Below are 22,355 nucleotides of genomic sequence, written 5' to 3'. Positions count from 1 at the left end.
ACATTCGCTAGTATAGATTAACTATTATTTAGTATCTATGTAAAAAAATAATTTGACCTGAAAATAAAGAAAAAGATTTTACAGCCCATATTTTTATTAAGAAAACTTGTTACATTTAATCCAAAGGAATAACCAGATCTAAGCTTTTGGCTCATTCAAAAGCTCAAAAGAAGCAATATATTATTCTTTAACAGTTCACCTCTTAGAGGTGCAGAAAAGAAAGAAGAGTTTCATTCAATAGTTTTTTTCCTCTCTGAGTCAAAAACATTTTAGCCAGAATCACAGAGACAGCGATCGCCCATTGGGAGCCTCTCTGGTTTCATTATAGGCAGCATACTTCTCCCGAAACTCATGCAGAAAGTTGTACTGCTGCAAAAAAAAAAAAAGAAAACATTCAATCATAAGCAAATAACTTTATAGACAAATCCCCAAAATCCAGCCTCACCTTCACAGTTTGTATGGCACTTCCCCCTCTGTGCTCTCTGAGGAACTCGATGGCTTGGTTGGCAGTGAGTGTCGAGGAGAGCTGGAGCAGCAGGCAGGCGGCGACTGAGGAGACAAGTGCTGAGTTACAGAAAACGCCTAAAGCTAAATGAAAACATTGCCTCATAAAGGTTGGCAGTCCTTACTAAAAGCAGATCGTCCCAGGCCTCCATAGCAGCTGAAAGGGGAAAGAAAAAAGAAAAATTATTCACCAAACTTACAGGCAGAGGGCTCAGTGGTGACCATAACACAAAGATATCATCAGTAGACATTTTGACTCTACGTGAGGTGATAATCAACCCTCTGATGGATCAGAGTGTTTGATCTTCACCTCTGGAAAGCATGATCCTCTCATCAGCAGTTAAACCAAAAAAGATAACCTTCAATAGGGATAAAGAATAAGAATTTTAAAAATAATTGACCTTTATTTACTCTCACACTGGAAATTCACCTCTGCAGTTACCCCATTCTCTTGGGGAGCAGTAGGCTGCCACTGTGCGGCGATGGGGGAGCAATTGGGGGTCTTTGCTCAGGGAGCCAGGATGGCAGTCTGTTGGAATGAGTGGGACCCAAGTCCAATGCTCTAACCATCACCTCACCTCATATTATATAATGAAACCTTTAAAGTTCTTTTTAAATAGGAAATAACCAATCATTCTACTGCATCTTGCACCATTTGTATTTTGCGCTGCATTGAAAGTTTCCATATCAATGCCCACCATTATTTTTAAACTGGTTTTCCTTTCCTCCTACACCGTTTACATTCTGATCACTGCTCTTAAGAAATGGTTATGTTCATTTCACTTTTATAAGCAAAGTAATTTCGTTTTGTATACACTGAGTATACAAAATGACAATAAAGTTAGTCTAATAGAAGTTCAGTGAAATGTCTATTGAAGTTCAGCCGAAGCAGCTTCAACAAAACTCAAATGAATGATTTCAGAAATGGTCCCAAACTTAAAAAAAAAAAAAAAAGGGATCAAAACAGGAAATGGAGCAGGCGTTCATGTTTTCATTTCCTCTAATCGTGACGTGCTGACTATAAGTGTAAAAACTCGCTTACTTTGACAATCAGGCTTTAAAACCAAAATCTTCAAAAAGTGTTCCTTAGATCTAAATTCAAACTTTTATATTTTGAGAATGCTAAAGTTTCCCTGTAGCCGTGCATCATGAAGCTCAAACATTAGTTCATGAGAGGGAGGGCTCCTACTCTTTTTTTATTTAACATTTTTATGTTTTATTTTTTTTCCCAATGAAGCAGCTCAGCTGTCAATCACTCTTCAACAAGTTCCAGTTTTTGTATTTTTTCCCCAAATATTGGAACCCATCTGGAAAAGCAGGATTCAAAGGTTTTATCCCATCTTCTACACATACCAATGCTACATTTTCTCCTTAAGGAAACCCATGCTAGTGCTGATTTCACTCACTGGATCACGGTCCTCCTGTTGCTTTCAAGGCAGCGCTGCAGCTCCATCAGGATCTGGCAGCACTGCTCTAAGTCGGGGACGTCTCCGTCGGGGAAAGGCGTGTGGTGCACGGTGAAGCCTTGCTGCTCATAGACCTCCAGGAGGGTGGGGACTCTGTAGATGTGAAGCTCCCCTCTGGTGCAAAGGACGAACAAGTCCTGCACCCCCTGGTTCTTCAGCTCATCTGAAAGCAGGAAGCAAAATCTGGGCATCAACAGGCTTTCCTTTTTTTGTAAATAAATACTAATTAAATATATTAATTAAAAGCTTGGAGAAAAAAAAGAAACAATACAAAATAATAAATAAAACATTGAACTTGACTTCCAGGATTCATGTATTTTGTGATTAATTGCCAGCTGAGCAGATTATTTAAAGCCTCACCAACATCTCTCTGCAGGGACCTACGAACATCTTTAAATTTGCAACCTGGAATAAAGAGAAAGTATTACGATGCAAACATTGGTGTCCTCATGATTTCAGGTGAGCAGGATTTTTACCTGGTAGAGCACATATTCCCAGGTACTGTGAGCATTCAACTATAGACAGAGGTAACCTAAAACCAAAGTGGAAACATTACATCATCATAAGCTAGAAGCTGCTGGTGATAAATTTTCATTTCAAATGATTTATTTTTCTTTTTTTGTACAGTTTATTATAACAAACCTCAATGTATTTCATAATAATGACAGATCAGGGAGGAAGAAGCTAATTTCAATGAGAGGCGACTATAATACTGACTCAGAGGGGCTCAGTTCAAATGTAAATGACTCTAAAAATGTTCTTTTAATTCGATCAAACCTTCCACCTCCCAGCTATGCACAGCTTTCTGCATCAAATCACTGGAAATTCACTGAGGTTTGAACAAATGGCTGAAAGGTGATGAAAACTTTTGCATGTTTAGCTTCATTTACCAGCTAATGTGGAGCGGAGTCAGCTGTCCTTCATCCAACTCCTCATCCTCAGAGGAAGAGTCAAACTCAGTCGTCCTCATTTCTTCAGACAGAAAGCTGTCACAATAACACAATGTTCAGATCAGATCATTTTTAAATGACATTTAGCAGAATTAAACCGTCTGCTTTTTCTCAGGCATCATTTTTAATATTTTTCCACAATATATAAAACATGTCTAACGGATATATAAGTTATACGAAAACAAAACAGGTCAGACATAAGTCTATTTTTATTTATTTATTTAAACATGCTAACATGCTAACGTTAGCTGATTGGACTCTACGTCAAATTAAACAGTTTAAATAATTAGCAAAGCAATCATACATACAGCAGACATAGAAAGAAAATAGTTTTTAAGATATATATACATATATTTCCATACTTTAACGTATTTTCCACCTTTCTCGCTCTCTTCTTGTCAAATGTTTTTACAACCGAGCAATTTAGAAACTACAATTTGAAAAAACACCCTTCAAAGCTGCCATCCAATCAAATCAAAGAACGTACTTCTAACCCCGCCCACAGCAGAACGTCACCGGCGCAAAGTGGCGTTCGATTTATTAACCTGGGCAAATAGGATGAGCGGAGTAACAAGACGAATAACCAGCCTTAATTTTACATTTCTTTTTCTTTTCAATATATATAAATAAACAAAAGACATTTTTTTTTATCTTAACTGAGAAAGATGTAATTATGAGAGAATAATTTTCTCTGAAAAATAGCCAAAGATTCACAGTTTCTACACATGTGTGCTGACTGTTGATTCACAACTGTTATGTGGAGATATGATTGCGTATAATCTGTACATTGTATCATATCAATTACCCTTATAGAAATAGTAACTGTCTGTCAATATTATTCATAGCCCTTGATTATTTGTTGATTTTTAAACTAATAAAAGCAAGTTCACAACTTAGAAGAGAAAATCTCACATGAAAGTAACATGTTCATTGGTATTGAGCCCCTTATTCATTCAAACTCCCCTAAATGAAGTAAAGTTTAACAAACTGCATTCAGAAGTCATCTAGACAGTAAATCTTTGCAGACAGGGCAGAGACAATATTGCGGGGTAAATAACAGTGAGATTAGGTTATTAAAACTGTCTCAGTTACACACATCACCCCAAAGTAGCAGTTCTCACCATTAAACATGGAGGTGGTAGCATCATGTTGTGGGAATGCTAGTCTTCAGCAGAGACTAGGAAACAAGTAAATTAGTGTATTGTTTAAAATAAATGGCTGGAAATTTGGGGAGAAAACCTTCAGGGAGAACCAGTGGAAAGCTTTAGATCAAAACATATTAATTTCTGCAGAATGACCTAGTCAAAGTCCAGAATCATATTCATAATGGAACAAGCTGGGATTCAATACACCCCTCTGCTACAGGCTGCTAGACTTCCTCACCAACAGACCTCAGTCAGTCCGGGTCGGACAGAACACCTCTGATGTCATCAGTCTAAGCCCCTCCCCTCATGGCTGCGTCCTGAGCCCCCTGCTGTTCACCCTGATGACACACGACTGCGGCCCCAGGTTTACCACCAATCACATGGTGAAGTTTGCAGACGACACCACGGTGGTGGGCCTCATCAGAGACGACAACGACCTGGACTACAGAGAGGAGGTGGAGCAGCTGGTGGAGCAGAGATAACAGCCTGATCCTGAAGGTGGAGAAGACCAAGGAGATCATGGTGGACTTCAGGAAGAAGCGGCCTAACCACGCTCCACTGCTCATCAACAGCTCAGCTGTAGAGGTGGTCAGCAGCACCACATTCATCACAGACACCCTGACCTGGACTGGAAACACCACCTCACTGGTCCAAAGGGCCCAGAAGCACCATAGAGAGCGTTCTGAGCAGCTGCCTCACTGTTTGGTGTGGAGGCTGCAGCGCCTCAGACTGGAAGAAGGTGAGAACAGCAGAGAGGATCATTTGGCAACTCTTCCCTCCTTTAAAGAAATTTCATCCAAGAGCTGTGTGTCCCGAGCCTGTGACATCATCAAAATATATATGTATATATATGTATATATGCCTATATATACATGTATATATGTATACATGTATACAGTACAAGATCAATAGAGGCCAGGGTCTACCACACCAGGCAGGACCCCCGATGCAGACTGTGCAAAGATGCCTCTGAAACAATACAGCACATAACAGCAGGGTGTAAAATGCAGGCAGGAAGTGCATACATGGAACGCCACAACCAGGTAGCTGTCATAGTGTACAGGAACATCTGCCATGAGTATGGGCTGGAAGTCCCAAGGTCAAAATGGAAGACACCTCCTAAGGTAGTTGAGAATGACCGAGCTAAGGTCCTATGGGACTTCAAGATCCAGACTGACAAACAGGTGACTGCTAACCAACCAGACATCGTGCTGATGGACAAACAGCAGAAGAAGGCAGTAGTGATAGATGTGGCAATCCCAAGCGACAGCAACATCAAGAAGAAAGAACACGAGAAGCTTGAGAAATACCAAGAACTGAAGGAGGAGCTAGAAAAGATGTGGAAAGTAAGAGCAGCAGTGGTGCCAGTGGTAATTGGAGCACTGGGGGCTGTGACCCCCAAACTGGGAGAGTGGCTACAGCAGATTCCAGGTAAAACATCAGAGGTCTCTGTCCAGAAGAGCGCAGTCCTACGAACAGCTAAGATACTTCAACTCTATACCGACACTCAGGAAAATATTCGATACTCGATACCATTTTCAATACCACAAGAATAAAAACAAAGACTCCAGAATTCTACAGAAATATTTTCATTAATAAATAAAATACAATAAATAAATACAATAAACAATAAGAACAATATTTTGAGGTTGAATGCTGTGCATAATATTAAGCAAGATTGATAAAAAACTTACAAAATTAAAATGAAGTGTTCCTTCCTTGGCTATGCTTTGCACACATAACAATGACACTAGCCAAACCGGTTAACAAAAATAATTCTCAGCAGCTGCACCGATACTTTAAAAAAATGAGTATTGTATCCGGATACAACGTTTCAGTATCAATACTTTTTTGAGTGTCGATACTTTTGACAACCCTTATATATACATACATACATACGTATATATATATGTATATATATGTTTTTTTCTTCCACACTGTTTACATTTGATCATTGCTGCACTTTATGGAATTGAAATGAAAAGCTGTACTAAATGAAATGTTGCATTGTATACACTCTGTATACAAAATGAAAATAAACATTGTATAAGTCTAATCCTGAATTATATTAAAATTTCAACAGCAAAACTTAAAAAGAAAAACTAGATATGTGGAGCAGATAAAGAAGAACCTCAACAAACTAGCGGCAAATTTTTTTGCATTTTAAAATCATGTTTCCATTTAGAAGACCTTTAAAATCATGACTTTAACTGTGAAGATCGTAGGCAACTAAAGGTTTCAGTAATATAGAGAACCTATATTTATTGACATACACAAATGATTGCTTTGCATCTGACTGCATTCCCTCCTCTGAGGCATCTATGAGGTCTGCCTCCTCACAGGCGGAGATCTTCTGTGGACACGGAGCAGCACAAGGAGCAGCACGAGCCTTTCAACAGCCAACTGAGACAAAGCGACAGGAGTATAAAAAACAGAAGACTTTTTAACATCCCAGGACTAAATGCACATCAGGTGAGCTCCTTTTGCAATACAAGTTATTATTTGATTCTTTTTCTTCATGGATACCAGAATTATTGCGTATAACTGATAAGATAATTAGAGTTTTATAACCTTACAGCCCGTGATGCATAGTTACTAATTGATATGATCAGATCGTTTAAAACCATACCTGCTTTTTGCTCAATTCTGTTTTGATATCTATTTAAATTACAAACTTTTTTGCATTTAGCCTTTTGATTTCATATTCTATATCTATTTTTCTGATCTCTGCCTGCCCTTCTGTTAGCAGACTTATAAGGAGGGCTCTTGGCTTCTGCAGCAATCCCCCCTGCGGGGCTGAGCTCTTTTGGCTGGCTCAACACTTCCTTAGCAGAGGGGCTGCTGGCAGGAGCCACATCTGAACAGGTAACGCAGACAAACAAGCAGACAACAGACAAAAACTGTCACTGGATCCAGCTTTTGAAAAAGTAAAGATTATAATATATTTGCTGGGTTTCCTTCTGACTCTTAAACAAGCAGGCAGATTGTATTCGCCGCACGGTTTGTGCTCATTAGTCACTGAGTGTTTGCAAACGGGCTTGTTTGTGTCTTTCTCTGCAAAGGTCATGAAGCCTCGAGAGGCTGAGCTCGTCACTGAAATCTCAAAGGTATATTTCTCTCATCAGCAACTTGGTTTAGTTAAAGAGACAGTATGTGTAAACTTTCCCTCCTACTATTTTAATATTATCAGCAACAGCAGATTATTCCTGTCCAGTGTGGAAAATTTACATTTTTCTTTTTTAAGTTATCTTAGAGCTACTTCATATGTGCTGAATCTTAGGAAGTGTTTCTAATACTGACCTATGAATGGAGGAGTCAGCATTTTCCTCAACTTCATGCATAAGAAAAATATTTTTAATGTTTCTTTTAATTTCTGATTTTAATTTTTTTTTTAGATATTGTCATTTTGCTGGTGAAGAATCACAGTCATCCAGGTCATAATCATTCCAAAAAGTGTGTTTGTTTGAAGTTTGAAGACGTTTGGCCTCCCATCCAGGAAGCTTTTTCAATTCAAAATGTCAGAATTAGAGTTGAATTACAAACTTTATAAAGTGGCCCAAAAACAAAGAAAACATGCAAATTGAACCAAAGGACGGGTCCACCCCTTAGGAATGAGGAGTTGTTTGGGTTCTTTGTTAGCCTGCAACATCCTATACTGGTCTACGCCTCTGAAAGGGGGGTCGTTAGGGGGAAGTGTTGGCCTGGCTGATCAGGCGAGATGTTTTGGTCCCGTTTGGGTTCCGATGATAGCGGGAAGGAATCAACTCTATCGCTGCGTTGTAGGTTTTTGAAAGCTGAAACCTGAGTCCACCCTCTCTGTTTGAGGTTGTTGTTTTTTCTTAACATAAATGGCTTCCTTAACACCCCTTTCAAACCACATGTCTTCTTCTTCTTTCTGGTCCTCAAATAAGTGTCCTTTGTCCTTTAAGGTGTAGATGGACAGCCGAGTCTTGTCCAGAGGAGGGCGCTCTCCTATGTTGGTTGAGAGGTTGTTTGGTTTGTCTAAGGGTCTCGTTTGGTTTGTTCTGTTGCTTGTTGATTTGACAAACACCCAGTTTGGGTATCCACAGGTTTGGAGAGCATCTATTTATTTATTTTTTTTAATTTTTTGAGTTTTTCCAGCACTAGTGGCTGATTTTTCTGACAGTAGGCTGACAGGAAAGGGGGATGAGAGAGGGGGACAGACATGTGGCAAAGGACCACAGGCTGGATTCAAACCCGGGTCCACCGCATCGAGGACTAAGGCCTCCGTATATGGGTCGTGCGTCCTAACCACTGCAACACCTACCCTCCCTGGAGAGCATCTTTGATGTGTCTCTGTGGGAAACACAAAGAACTTCTTAGAATCGTAGTTTTATATTTAGAATTTAGAAGAATAAAGCTGAAGTGTAGCTCATAATCAAAGTAAAAGCTATTCTGAAGTCTCCTAGCACTTAATACTGCTCCTAATGTGATAACCATTAAGTTAGCGCCATGGAACCTTCCCAGGGAGAGAAAACCTTTGGTAGAAGATGCAGGAGAGCAACTCTGCAAGCACTAGATCACATGGAATTAATAAATCACATAAATGGGGAAGCTCCTCCAGCTCCTCCTGTATGCATCCTTTTATTACCTCAGCTTGGGCTTCACCCCCGATGTTGCTAACATGGTGGAAAATAATGAATAGAATCATTGTAGGATTACTAGTCTGCACAGACTTTGTTTCTGTTTATTTCATTTTAAACAAAGAGGAATGCTAAAGGATCCGGGGTAGTGGGCTTTTCTCAAATTGGAGACGACAGTTTTCATTTATTCTTGTGTCATAAAGCTACACATGTGCATAAATATACAAATCCCAACTAAGGGATGACAGGCATTAGTTGTTTCAATACAAACAGCAGTGTTATTCTACACTCCATAAATGGCTTGTTTAAAAAAACAAAAAAAACATGCAAGATGTGATTCCATTTTTATTTTTAAAATTTAACCACGTGTCGTTTGCTTTTCACATCAGTATTAAAACTACTATGTACCTTTTAATGCAAATATCCAATAAAATAAATTGAGAGTTGCAAATGAACTATTGTTGAAAGGGTGTGAATACTTTTGCACGGCACTGTGATCTGATGTCATCGTTTATCTTTTTAGTTACAATGCATGGTCACAGAACTCAAAACGGGTTTTACCAGCGCCTTGCTGGAGCTCAGTCAGATCCAGCAAGGAGACTCGCACCTGAGGGAGAAGCTTGAGGAGAACAGGAGGAGCTGTCAGAAGAAAGCTTTCCGGTTGGAGGCTCTGGTGGAGTCACTGAGGGTGAGATCCTGTTTGCCTGTGATCCCGGCTGGCTTTAGAATATACAGATCCATGGTATTCTGTCTTTCCTTAGGAAGAACTTGGAGTGCTGAGGTGTCAGATTGTGCAGCTGTACAGCAGCAGACACAGGACTGATCAGGATGGAAAGAGCTCCATGTCCAAACCAACAGAAAGGTACGATCTCAGATGTGGAGCTGCACAGATAGGAAGCCAAATGTTTTACTCCTGCTAAGTAGAGCAGATCTATCCATACAGGCCTGTCATTTGGACTGCAGGCATGGATCTGATTTTATGATAATAGTGCACTAAAAGGAACATAGAACAAGATATCCCTCCAGGAATTTACTAACTCGTTTTTTCAATCAATGTCGGACACATAAAGCTATCTGCGTATAGTCTGTCCTGGGATTCATCATTAAGTTAAAGACATTGAAAAATTGCACAATTTAAATCCAATCCAAAGCAATGTAAAACCTGCAAAATAGCATCAACTTAAAACTCTAAAACTTTTTGTTAGATTCATCCCTATTAAACTGTTACTCTGATTAGCAGGTTTCATACAGGAAGGTCATTAGTGGTGCATCATCTCCAACCCAAGATTCCTGTCATCATAACCACTTACTTATTGTAAACTAACATAGTTAATAGGTTCGTGAAAATACATTTCTAAAAACACTTTGGGTTTTTGAGTCAAAGTTTTTAAAATGGGGAATATTTGCTTTGGTGTCAGACCTTTTTGTGCTAGCCATTAGCTATAGCCTCCAGGGGCAATTATAGTCATTTGTATTCTTACTGTAAAAAAGGAAAATGTTTCTGAAATAATTATTTCATCTTTTTGGATAATGTAGTTAGGAAGAATTTGGTGTTCATAATATATACTGTAGCTAATTCTTCCTGTTAAAAGGGAGTTTTTCCTCTCCACTGTCGCTACAAGCATACTTGGTGTGAGGGGTTGCCTTTGAGTCAATGAGTCGATGCAATCAACTGGTTTTCCTTAGATAAAAAACTTTATGACTGTATGATCTGGTTAAATTTTCTCTGTGCCTTGATGATGACGTGTTGTGAATTGGCGCTATATAAATAAACTGAATTGAATATTATAACATTGCGATCATGTTTAAAAACCAGTTTAAATTGGAATTAAATGTCTAATTAGGCAAAACATTTCCAAAGGTGAAGAACTATGTAGAAATAGTTCAGACTGATTGCAAAAGGCAATAAAACAGGTCTGGTCTTTGTTATCATAGTAAAACGTGTCAAACCAGCTGAGGCATTTCTACATCTGTCTACCGTCTCTGTCCAGCGGTCCAGCAGAGCTGGTTGGGGACCAAAGAATTTGCCGGTGTGCAGCTCCTCCAGCAGCCTGCCTTTCCAGAGGGAAACTGCTCCTTCACTGCTTCCTCCAGGGTCTAAAAGCTGGGCTGAGTGAAGGAACAGGTTAGTCCACGAATACTAGACGTTCTGACATGTGCAACTGTTTTATCTTTAAAGTGGAATTGATTGTAATTCATCAGATCAACAAAAGCTGAAACAACTGTATTTACCTCCAAAACGCAGAATTTGATTTGGAGCCCAGTGCACCAATAATCACTCTCTATCTAATATAATATAATTCTTAATCATTTGAATTAATTTGTTAAATCTCAATCCAGTAGTTTTTTTTTAGATAAGGTTATTGTTGTTAACTTAGGGTGATGATGGAGGAGAAGGTTTCATCACTTGAGCTTTTTAGTAACCTCTGGAAATTGCAATATCTTTTGGGTTAATAAAAAAGTGACATTAGTAAAGGGATTATAATCAGATTTTAACGGCAACAACAGACTCACTCTGCCTGTTAACATAATTAGATAACAGAAAGATATATTTTATTCATAAATATTCAAACTGAGGTCCTTTGTAAGAAAAGTTTTTTTTTTTAGCTTTAGTTTCTAAGTGGGAGGCTAAGCACTCTTGTGCGCCCTCTGCTGGCCATGGAAACCTCAAACAGCGGTTTATTGCAGACTACCTCTGAAGGACTATGGGGTGAACTTCGTTCCATTATTTCTGCAAAAAAAAAAAAAAAAAAAAAAAGGAAGAAAAAAAGAAAGAAAAAATAAAAAATATTGCAAATTAAAATTTAAAAGAGCAAATTAACTTTGAACAACTTTAAAATAAAAAAAGGTTTTAAAGGTAACTTTTTCAACATTTCTTTTTTCAAAAATGTTTTTTTTTTCTGTTTTCAAGATTGATTTCTACAAATTGTATTATTTTCAAAATGAATTATACAGATCACAATCTCTTCCAAGCCCAAAAAGGGTTGCTCTTCACCAATCCCAATGCTTTTGCCAACATCCATCCAGAGCATTAGAAAGGCATCTTCACTTCTCACTCCAGGAGATGAAATACAATTTGAACAAAAAAACAACCTTAAACCATTAAACTCAATCAGAAAAAGAGAAAAAATAAAAACAAGACTTTCCCCCCTTATACAGGGATATATAAGCAAAGGGACTATAGATAAAATTTCTTTAAATGCTGATGATATTTTACTGTTCATAACCAATCTTCTATGTGTACTATACCAACGCTCCTGGATACAATCTCTCACTTTGGCAGGTTCTCGGTTTATCAACTGATCTAAGAGTGAACTGATGCCAATTAAGGTCAAATTTTTTTTTTTACCTTAATTTAATTTGCTGTATGAAGCTAACTCTCCACCCCTTGTGGTGAAGCTGGACGTTTTGGAGATCTCTTCCCATTTATTTCCCTTGTGGGAAGAATCAATGCAATAAAAATGGCTTTTCTTCCTCAGATCCTTTCCTTGTTCCAAAATATCCCCATATTTTTACCTAAGAATAAAAAAAAAAAACTTGATTCCATAATCGTTCCATTCTATGGGGCTATAAACCGCACCGAATTAGCAAAGCTCACCTTTGCAAGGCAAAATTGGAGGGCAGACTGGCCCTTCCAAATTTTTTAATTTTATTATTATTCTTATATGTTATTGCAATTTGACTAGATCGTAATTTTACACAATCCAAGTGGATTATTATGGAAAAGTAAGATTGCAGCCCTCATGACATTGGTGCTCTTATTCTACAACCAACTAGCTTAGATACCTTAGCATACAACAATGACCGCATCATTCACAATACTATACATATTTGGAAACAGATAACATCCCAGTTTGGTATTAAATCTATATCTACCTTATTGCCAATAGCAAATCCTTCATTCGTCCCTTCCACTGTAAATTCAGGTTATACACAATGGAAAGATCTAGGCACTGGGACTGTTGGTGACCTGTTGATGGGTGGTAAATTTGCCTCTTTCTCTCAACTTTAAGACAAATTTGGTCTCCATAAACACAATCATCTTAGATAGCTACAGGTCAGGGGATATGCCAAAAACACATGCGCATTTTAGAGCACTTTTGTTTCGATTTGACTTTGCGTTCTTTTTATTTCACGTTCACATCAAAAAAAGGGGACAAATTGGTATTGTTGATGTCTGAATCTTCATGTCTGTTTCCTCAATAAAACTGAAACACACAAAAAAAGAATTTGCAAAAATAATGTTTGAATATAGAAAAATAATTTGAGAGAACAGCAAAGTTATTGTCAAAACCTTGTTTAATTATACGCTTTTCAAAGTTTAATTTCTGCATTGCATTTTTTTCAAGTTTTCATACAAAAGAAATGTTTTGTACTTGCAAAAAATGGAGCAAAAATCATTCTATATATTTCAACCACTTCTGAGGTCTTTGTTGCAAAAATGCAAGTTTAAATTCTTTAAACAATACAAAGGGTCCTCAGTAAATAAACAGTTGATCATTTGAGGATTAAGAGATTCCACTTTTGGTTCTGCAGATGCTCGACATCAGGTGGCGATGCAGCTCCTGCACTCTGAGTGGGAGTATGTGTCAACTCTAAACCAGCTGTATGAAAAGTACAAAACGCCTCCAGGCCATCAGACCGACATGGAGCAATAGTGAGCCTTACCTCAGTCAAAATATTCTTAAAACTGGAGGGAAAGTTGGATATTTTCAGAGATTTATTTTGTCTTTCCCATGAGCCAGTCAGACATATGTGACGTATGTGGAGCAGCTCCTGCAGCGACATGTGCACTTCAGGAACACCCTGCAAGAAAGGTTATCTGCAGAACACTGGAAATCTCTAGTTGGAGACATCGTGGTTCAGCTTATTGGCCAAAATGATGTGAGCCCCCCCCCCCCTTTTTTTTTTCACTCAAAGACCTTGAAGCCTGTTCTGGTGACCAATGGTTAGAAGGCCGTTCCATATTAACTCTGGCTGTGGTTGTCCAGGCAGCTTTTTCAGACGTGTACCTTGGATACACGACGACTCTGGCATCATTCCTCTCACTTGAGTTCAGCCGACTGAATCAGCAGGAGAAAAGTGACCAAACGCAGGTACATGTTGCAATAAGCTGACCTTTCAGCATCTTATAAAAACACGGTCATGTTGGGGGTTGACAGCTTTCTGTTGATTCTCCCAGAGGGGCCAGATGGAGAGAGAGGAAATAAAACTGCTCTCTTTGCTGCTGGCTCCTGTTGCTCGCATCCACAGCTACCTGAGTCACATTCAGGTGAGTTAGACGGAATTTTTAAATTAACCGTTAATGCATTATGATATCTGAGTTTTTTATTCCTATTAAAGAACCTGCTGCAGTGGACTGGAAAGGAGCATCCTGACTGCAGCCTCCTGCTGGGGTCTGAACGAGCTCTGAGGAGCATTTTGTCTCGTTGTCATGTGATTTTGGAGGAGGATGTTCGATGGGAGGAAGAGGAAAGAGCAGAGCAAAGGTCAGAAAGTTTACCCCAAGGGTAAAGGGTGTTATACTATATACTGTTCCATTAAAACAATTACATACATCAACTGTTATTTACGCATTGGGACCATTCTATGATTATGCAACATATATCCTAAAACTGGGCAACAAGCCTGAACTTATTGTGGATCTAATTTTATCTTATCTCTTATTACACAAATACGATGAAATGTACAGTCTGTAAAATAAGTCTTTGAACTTCCTGCTATTTTTCAAGTTCTCCAACTTAGAAATCATGGAGGGGAGAACTTGCAAAATAGCAGGAAGTTCAAATACTTTACGAGGGGCGTTCAATAAGTAATGCCCCTGACACACTTCAACACGTTTGATCGACCTGAAATTTTGCATGTGAAATTATTTAAACCTCTTTAGATTAAATATCAAATTACAGCTCTGAACTGATTGTGGTTTCTGATTTAAAGGCGTTCAAACTGAGTCAAGTCTGTGTTTTTGCATTTGAAAGGACGCACCCAACAGGAGACTTTTGATCAAATAAAAGTAACTTATAGATATAATGTCCCATAGAAACATTTTGCAAGGTCATATAACAGGCATCATCACCATAAGTTACTTTAATTTCATCAAAAATCCTTTCAAATAGAAAAACCGGATCACTGCTCGACACTCAACAGGCTCCATTTCAGACTTTACTCAGTTCAAACACCTGTAAGTCAGAAACCACAAATAGTTCAGAGCTGTAATTTGCTGCTTAATCTATAGAGATTTAAATAACCTCACATGCAAAATTTCAGCTGAATCAAACATCTGGAAGTGTGTCAGGGGCATTACTTATTGAACGCCCCTCTTAGTTTTATGTCTATTTTCAGGTCACAGACAAAAAGCCAAAACAAATGCTTTTGTTAGCCGGACTCTGAGTGGCGTCGTTCTGACTGGACATTTGAACGCTATATATATATATATATATATATATATATATATATATATAGGTGCATGGATTCAGGTTTAAAACATGCAAAAAACATCTCAAAAGCATGTTTGAAAGTTTGTACAGTGTTTTTAGGTCTGAATGGAATGCCTGGCTGTGACTCCTTTAATGGTTTGCTAGCCATTAAACCAAACTACCTCTGTGTTTATCTCATCTGTCTGTGTTCAGTTTTTAACATTAGGCATCAGGCCGCTGTCAAATTTCAACTGGCTTTTAAGACGTAAGTCTTGGATCAGTGTAGTGGGAAAAAAGTATTCGACTGTTCACCCCAGTTAAATAAAAGGAGATCGATGGATTTCACTCAGTCGGCACATTTATTTTTATATCTTTGCAAAGAGAGAACAGTTCATCATAACAGCCCTTATGTTTGGTAATCAGCCCTGTTCTGATCTAGACAGAGTTTTTCTCCCTTACTTATAGTGAGGAAAAAGCTGTGAAGGTTGTGTTAAAACAAATTACACACTTTGGTTAAACAACTATAATTCTTGAGAAAGATTTTGGCTTGTTATGGAATAAGTTTTCCTTGTATGCACATTTTGTGGCCTTGCAGGTGAAAGAGGCTGAGTAAAAACATTTTTCACTGGATAAATAGCATAATTAAATCCATGAAAGGAGAGAAACGAAATGTTCCAACCAGAACAGTCAAAGGCTTCACGGCTGTGGATAAAGATGCTGTTCCTGCATCTTCCAGTTAACGACTGGCTGGAGCTTTTGGGGATTCAATGATTATTCTTGAACCTGTTGAGACATTTTGGGTCAGATGGTTGAGACGACCAACTCCAACAGGATACTGAGTCCAAATATACTGCAAAAATCTTCCTTAAAGCTGACTTCAAGGCAGGAAGGCAGGAAAAATCATTTTTCCATTTCTGCCAGGATTAGCTTCAGTTAAACACCAAGGACTACCTAGTGTCGGTTACAAAAAGCCTGGTATAAATCTTTAAGGCTCTTATGTTATTGGGGCTTTAATTTTGTCCATGTGGGAACTCTGATTTGCGGATTTCACTCAGGGTATTTGGTTTTTTCTCTGTATCCAGTTGATTTTCCAATTCATTTCTCACTTTTAATTTTGGTTCCTTTATTTTTTTTTAAATGGAAATGTTGATCATAATTTGATGCTGAGAGGTTTATTCCCTCATATGAACAGTGGCCCCTGTGATGCCACAGTTGCTGTCGTCTCTGGAAGCTGTTGCTCCAGGTGCCAGCGGTTAAATGAGGAGTCGAGCTCTTCTGCTCAGAGGTAAGCGTCTGCCTCTGCAAGCAGGAGGAATGGGTTAAGATGCAGTCACCTGAAATGGGCTAAACGTTTGTAGATTGTGAGAAAGCAGGTTTTTAAGTGAGAAGTGGAAGTCTTTTTAAAGTTTCCCTCTGACAGAGATCTCCAGTGTGCTGTTCCCCTCACCAACGGGATGGACGGCTGTCACTCGATGCGTCTGGAGTGCTGGTCCTGCAGCCCGGTACGGAGGAAGGGCCTCAGAAGAGACCAGGCCACCCTGAGCCAGCCAGTCCACAGCTGTAGTCCTGGCTGCTGCTCCCTGCTCACCCCAGACGCCACAGGATGGGGAGAAAACAGCGACTCCGGTCAGGGCACCTTCAGCCACCCCACAGTGAGATCCACCAACGATCTGGAGACATCACATGCAAACCACATGGAGGGCTGTGAGACGGACCCCGATGACACCTCTGCCTTCGATTACTCCTCTGTGACGTCCTGCAGCCCTGACGGCACCCTGCGCAGAGAGATGATGGACACCAACAGCGGGGAAGATGATGACGAAGAGGACAGCCAGGTTCCGGTGCTGCTGAAGCCGTCCTACAGCCGGCAGCAGCAGGAGCAGCAGCCCCCCACAGGGGAGACCAGAGGGAGAACTGTGTGCGTGAGGTGGCAGATTCCCAGGGTCACCCCTCATCCTCCTCTTAGGAGCCCTGCAGGGCCGTACATAGACGGGCTGACGCCGTGCCTCATCAGCTCCTTTGGAAAGAGGCTGGTCAGCGTGAGGAAAGGCTCCCCTCCTCCACATTTGAAAAGTGCCTTCAGGCCCATCTGGGATGATCCGTCTAAGCAGGTATTTATTTATTTAAATGTTTGTCAGTTTAGAAACGTTTTTTACCTGCTTTGCAAAAGTAGGCCTGCTTGTTAGAAAGGAAACTCAGCTGCGGTTTGTATTCCCCTTTGAGTAGAGTCTGCTGTAGGACCTCTTAAACATCAGGATATTCAACAGGCTGATTAGCAGCTGAAGCTCTCTGAGGGTCGATGGGATTCACATTCTCAAATCTCCAGTTCAGGCTCAGCTGTTCTTTCAGGTCGTCCTTCTTGAAGGTAAACCTTCTGCTCGGTCTCAAGTTTCCTTCCGAGTTTTGCTCCATCCTCTTCTTATTAACCAGCCTTCCTCCCCCTGCTGAAGAGGAACAGCCATACAACATGATGCTGCCACCACCGTGCCTCAGCATGAGGATAATGTCTTCAGGTTGATAAGCAATGTTTTTTTTTTTTCTCCATTTGGGCCCAAAATGTCCTTCATCTGTCCAACTGATAAGCTCTGCAGCTCCTCCTAGAGTCCTGCTGGAGGCAGCTCTTCGCTTAATGAATGAGTCTCAAAGTAAAGGACAAGAGACGCAAATTCATAGTTTAGTTTCAAATATTTGTCCAGAATTTTTTTATTATAAAAGTATATTATAGATCAATGGAAAGTACTGCATTGACCATTCGTCAATGCAGTACTTTCCATTGATCTATAACATGAAATCCCATTAAGTAACATTGATGCAATGAAAATGTGGAGGTAGATTGCATGACCCATATGCTGGCTGTTGCAGGTTCGAGTCCGGCCTTACTGACCTTTGCCGAATGTCTCTTCCCTCTTTTGTTCCTGTACTTTCAAAAATAACAAAGTAAAGGCCACTAGAGCCCAACAAAAAAAAAGGAAAAAAAGGTGATATAAGCAAGTAAAAGAGGTGGAAAGTGGTGGACAGGGTCTATTTTTAGCTAAGCAGAAACTTTGGTCCAGGACTCATCATCCTTCTAGATGCTGCCTTGCTTTTACACTTGTAATGGAAAAGAAATGAGTTCTACACATTCTGTGTTGAAGTTAAGGAGAGATTTCAGCCAACCAAATCAATAACATCTAGATAATGTAGTTCTAGATAATGGACTTAGATTGTGGGCTGCTCAGTGTCACAGAGGGTAGCACTGCTGCCTTGCAGCAAGAAGGTTCTGGGTGTGATTCCCGGCCCGGGGTCTTTCTGAATGTTCTCCCTGAGCATGTGTGGGTTCTCTCTGGGTACTCCAGCCTCCTCCCACAGTCCAAAAGCATGAGATGTTAGGTTCATTGGTTAATCTAAATTCTTCTTAGGTGTGAGTGTGTTTTTCTCTGTGTTGCCCTGTGATGGACTGGCGACCTGTCCAGGATGGACCCCGCCTCTTGCCCTTAGAAAGCTGGATATAGACACCGGCACCCCTCGCGACCAAGGGCGTAGGTTTGATTTCAACTTTGGCAGGGACACTGTTGGTCCTATGCCAAAATATGCATACTTGTTTTTTTATGCTTGACGTGAAAATCAGAGTGTATTTCGTTTAAAGAGAACAGCAGCATTTCTTGCTACATTTATACAAATTTTATAAGCACTACCAACACTAGATGCTGTTTATCAATGACTGACGCTTTACTGGCTCTGATGAATGAGGAAATAGGACTTTTTTCCACTTTGAAAATCACCTAAGACAGTAGGTAAATCTGTGCCTATTTAACAGAATATAGTCTAAATATGTCTGTTAAATGTGGATTTATACTTTTTTTTTGAAGATATAGAATTGTGCAGAGGTAAACAGAGGTAAAACCCACTCTTATCTTTTAAATGTTCTCTTTGTATCATTAAAACAAAACAAAATAATAGATTCAAGGGACGCCACATAAATGTATTGTATTTACATGAGCACTGGAACTAGAAGATTAACTGACACTGAGCATTTAATATATTAACTTCACTCTACAAGCTCTACATCTAGGCTGTAGTTACTCTGTTTAACCCATTTCATGTATTTTATTTATGGCTGAAACAATTCATTGGATTAATCAATTATTTAAATAATGTCAACAAATGATCGATTGATCATTATGGAGTATCGAGACTCTAAAAGATGTCTTTAGCTCACAGAACGACCAACTAAGAGCAAAAAATATACCAAAATTGGAATGAAAAAATTGATAACCATTTTTTCATTTTAGATAAAACATGTTTTCGTCTGTCAATATTCCACATTCCAGAACTCCTCTACTGCTGCAACAACGCTGTATTGTAAATGATAAACATGGTATTCACATCTTATTGTTGGTAGGGACAGGTAGGTCCGTCCAAAGTTTTGGTAGGGACATGTCCCTATGGTCCCTATGCAAACCTATTCCCATGCTCGCGACCCCACTTGGGATAAGCGTGATGGAAGATGAATTGAGATTGTGTTGATTTTGGCGCCCCCAGGTGGCAAACCTTAAATAGAAGTAATTTTTCAGTGGGAAAAATATAATCTTATTTTGAAATAAATTCAGAGCTATAAAAGCAAACGTTTACAAAAAAAAAAAAAAAAAAAAAAGTTTACATATATTGTTGTGTTATCATGATAAAAGCCTCTTGCCAAGATGTGCCCTCTGTCTCACATTCTTCCTCTTCTCTACATCTAAATGTCTTTTCACAGCAGGCAGATTCAGCTCCAGAAAGGGACAACAGAGCAGGTTTCATTCCAGTTTCAGCACCAGGGAGGCACGACTTCCAAGCTTTTAATCCCAGCAGGGAAAAGCTCAGGTAATTTCTGTCATTGGCTTTAAAAGCATGATGACGCCTTGAACTTTATATAAATTTGTAGTTTTAACCCGTGTAGTTCAATCTTCCGTTTTTAAGGCTGGGGCGATGATACAAATGTGCACACAGGATTAAACTGATTGTGAATATTGATCAGGTGCATACTTTTTTTTAAAGTTGTACTTTTTCATCATTCTGGATGTTCCTACAATCCTTGTAATAAAAAAGGAAAATTTCAAAATAAATGTCCTGGAAATAACAATACCTTTAATTAAAAATGAATTCAAATCTGACATGTAGTTGTGGCCTTTAAACCCACTTATACAGTGGAATTTTTCATTTCTCATTACTCCTGCAAATATAAGTGGGGTTGAAGATGTTTTAAGTATATCTTTTTAATCACTGTGATTATAAAAGCTGTTGCTATAGGTCCAAATAAATATCACATTCAAAATTCATTGAAAATGTCAGTTGTATTAATATTATGTAGACAAATGCATCTTAATACAGCTTAACTAAATGTATCTAAAACCTTTCCTTGTGGCTTCTTCTCCTCCAGACCAGCGCTTGCTCAGCAGCGAGGGAACCACGCAGCACCAGCAGCAGGCGGGGGAGGACTGTGGGACAGTGAGGACAGTGAGGGACCCTGCAGCACAGTTTGACCTTTTGCAGGCGTCTGCAGAAGCACAGCGAGAAAAACCGGAGCTTAAGCCGGATAAATCACCCCAGATTTGAACTACTGAGTGCATGCTCGAGTGGAAACTACTGCTCCATTCTTTCTCCAGTGTGTAAGAAAACTAAGGCTACAACACCCTGGGTTTTTCTTATTAATTTGGAACATAATATTTGCAGCTGGAATCAACAGGTATGTCGGTTTGAGGCATATGCAGCTGTGCTTGAAGATTTACCTGCTGCCACTAAAAAATGAAAATGACAAAAGTAGCAAATAAAAATGGAACAAAATGGAAATCATGACATTGATTTTGAATGTATAGAATTACATACGTATTTATATATTAATCAATGAAGCCCCTGAACTAAAATTGTATTAAGCAACATCAATATCAGGTGTTTTCTGTCAAGTTCAGACTTCTGCACCTGTTGACAGATATGTTGTTTCGTTGTTCATGAGCAAGGCACTTTCATTTGTCTGGGAATAATTGATTTTTACAATTATAAATACAAAATCAATATATTTAACTGAATTATAATTTAGCATTTTTATTTATTACTTTTTCCAGTTTTGTTACTTACTAGTCTTACTAATCATTTCTTTAATTGGAGGGTATGTAAATCTTTACTCTATACACCTCTGATGACGTCCATGATGCCAAACTCTCCTCACCAAGACCAAAAGGCTCACATTTGATCACCTTATCTGGTGTTTGAGCAGAAAAAAATTAACAGTAATTTGATTTCATCAAAGCAAGTTAAAATCTCATCTTTCCATTTGTGATGGTGGGATCTAACTCCTAAACCTTAGCATCTGATTGTTGCTACGACGACTCGGTGGCACAGCTTCATTTGGCTTGTTTACGATCGTGGCTTTTCCATTTCACAAATATACACCGTTTGCTGAACTTAAACAAAATAATCAACAACTATGAGACTTTAATGTGACAAAATATGAAATAGATATGAATAGTTTGTTTCCTGCTGCATGTTCAGAATGTTTAATTTAGGCTAACCTCACAGGATTGTCAGCCACTTTGGTTACGGTACCATAAAACTGGATTTGCTGCAAAGAGACGAATAAAGAAAAGGAGAAATGAGTGGTTCAGTACAAAATAAGACTGGGTGATTTATTAATCTCATCAAGATCATTAATACAAAGCAGTTAAAAGGCCACATACCGTCAAACAAACTGATTGCTGGATCAAACTGTTACAGTGCCATCAACAGAGAACTCAATAGAAGGGAAGGGTGTTGGTAAGATTCAATTTATCAATACTGACATGGGAAACTTGGGAAATGGAACAGAAACATGAGTCAATACATGAAAGAAGAATAAAAATCCTCCTGAACACCTCTTGGCAGTATTAGTTTGAAGACGTTGACTAATTACCCATCATCCTTAGCTCAACCTGTTTTTATCTAGAGGTTGTTTGGGGTGATCAGACACCCCCGAGCGTTTGTCTGATGCAAGTATCAGAGCCAGAAAGGGGATTGAAGATGAGGTGGTCGTCGTGTCTCTCCTGCCCTGATCCGTGGTTGCACAGGGTCACTGCATTTACAAACATTCCTGCAACAACTGTGGCTCTTAAACAGTACAGCCTAAAGTGCACAAAGTGTGTTACTCCCCAAAAACAAACAAAAAAAAACACAAAGAAAATAAAAACCCAATTCCTTACAATGCACCAAACAAAAACAAAAAATCTGTGAATATATTTCATTGCAACTTTGATACAACTCCAACCTCTGTTTAATGAGT

General features: G+C 39.1%; 2 protein-coding genes across 2 annotated transcripts; one reads left to right on the top strand and one right to left on the bottom strand.

Moving 5' to 3' along the window:
* Window positions 1-104: 104 nt before the first annotated feature.
* cdkn3 (cyclin-dependent kinase inhibitor 3) lies at window positions 105-3,392 on the bottom strand. Its single transcript, XM_038285161.1, has 8 exons — window positions 3,283-3,392; window positions 2,861-2,956; window positions 2,447-2,502; window positions 2,331-2,375; window positions 1,911-2,133; window positions 630-661; window positions 446-549; window positions 105-369 (listed from the first exon to the last, which is right to left on the bottom strand). The coding sequence occupies exons 2-8, from the start codon at window positions 2,938-2,940 to the stop codon at window positions 280-282; spliced, it is 630 nt and encodes a 209-aa protein (XP_038141089.1). The 5' UTR covers window positions 2,941-2,956; window positions 3,283-3,392; the 3' UTR covers window positions 105-279.
* Window positions 3,393-5,435: 2,043 nt separating this feature from the next.
* Window positions 5,436-21,424, top strand: LOC119783530. The gene is made up of 16 exons (XM_038285106.1): window positions 5,436-5,496; window positions 6,408-6,537; window positions 6,815-6,930; window positions 7,128-7,172; window positions 9,193-9,357; window positions 9,431-9,531; window positions 10,661-10,794; window positions 13,206-13,326; window positions 13,415-13,553; window positions 13,661-13,765; window positions 13,852-13,941; window positions 14,013-14,158; window positions 16,278-16,370; window positions 16,506-17,196; window positions 19,821-19,927; window positions 20,484-21,424. Exons 4-16 carry the CDS (start codon window positions 7,131-7,133, stop codon window positions 20,584-20,586), a joined length of 2,037 nt encoding a protein of 678 aa, XP_038141034.1. The 5' UTR covers window positions 5,436-5,496; window positions 6,408-6,537; window positions 6,815-6,930; window positions 7,128-7,130; the 3' UTR covers window positions 20,587-21,424.
* Window positions 21,425-22,355: the final 931 nt, after the last annotated feature.

Source organism: Cyprinodon tularosa, unplaced genomic scaffold, assembly GCF_016077235.1.
Source record: "Cyprinodon tularosa strain WSP-4 unplaced genomic scaffold, ASM1607723v1 ctg207, whole genome shotgun sequence".
In the NCBI taxonomy this organism is placed as follows: Eukaryota; Metazoa; Chordata; class Actinopteri; order Cyprinodontiformes; family Cyprinodontidae; genus Cyprinodon; species Cyprinodon tularosa.
This window is presented reverse-complemented; position numbering and strand designations above follow the sequence as displayed.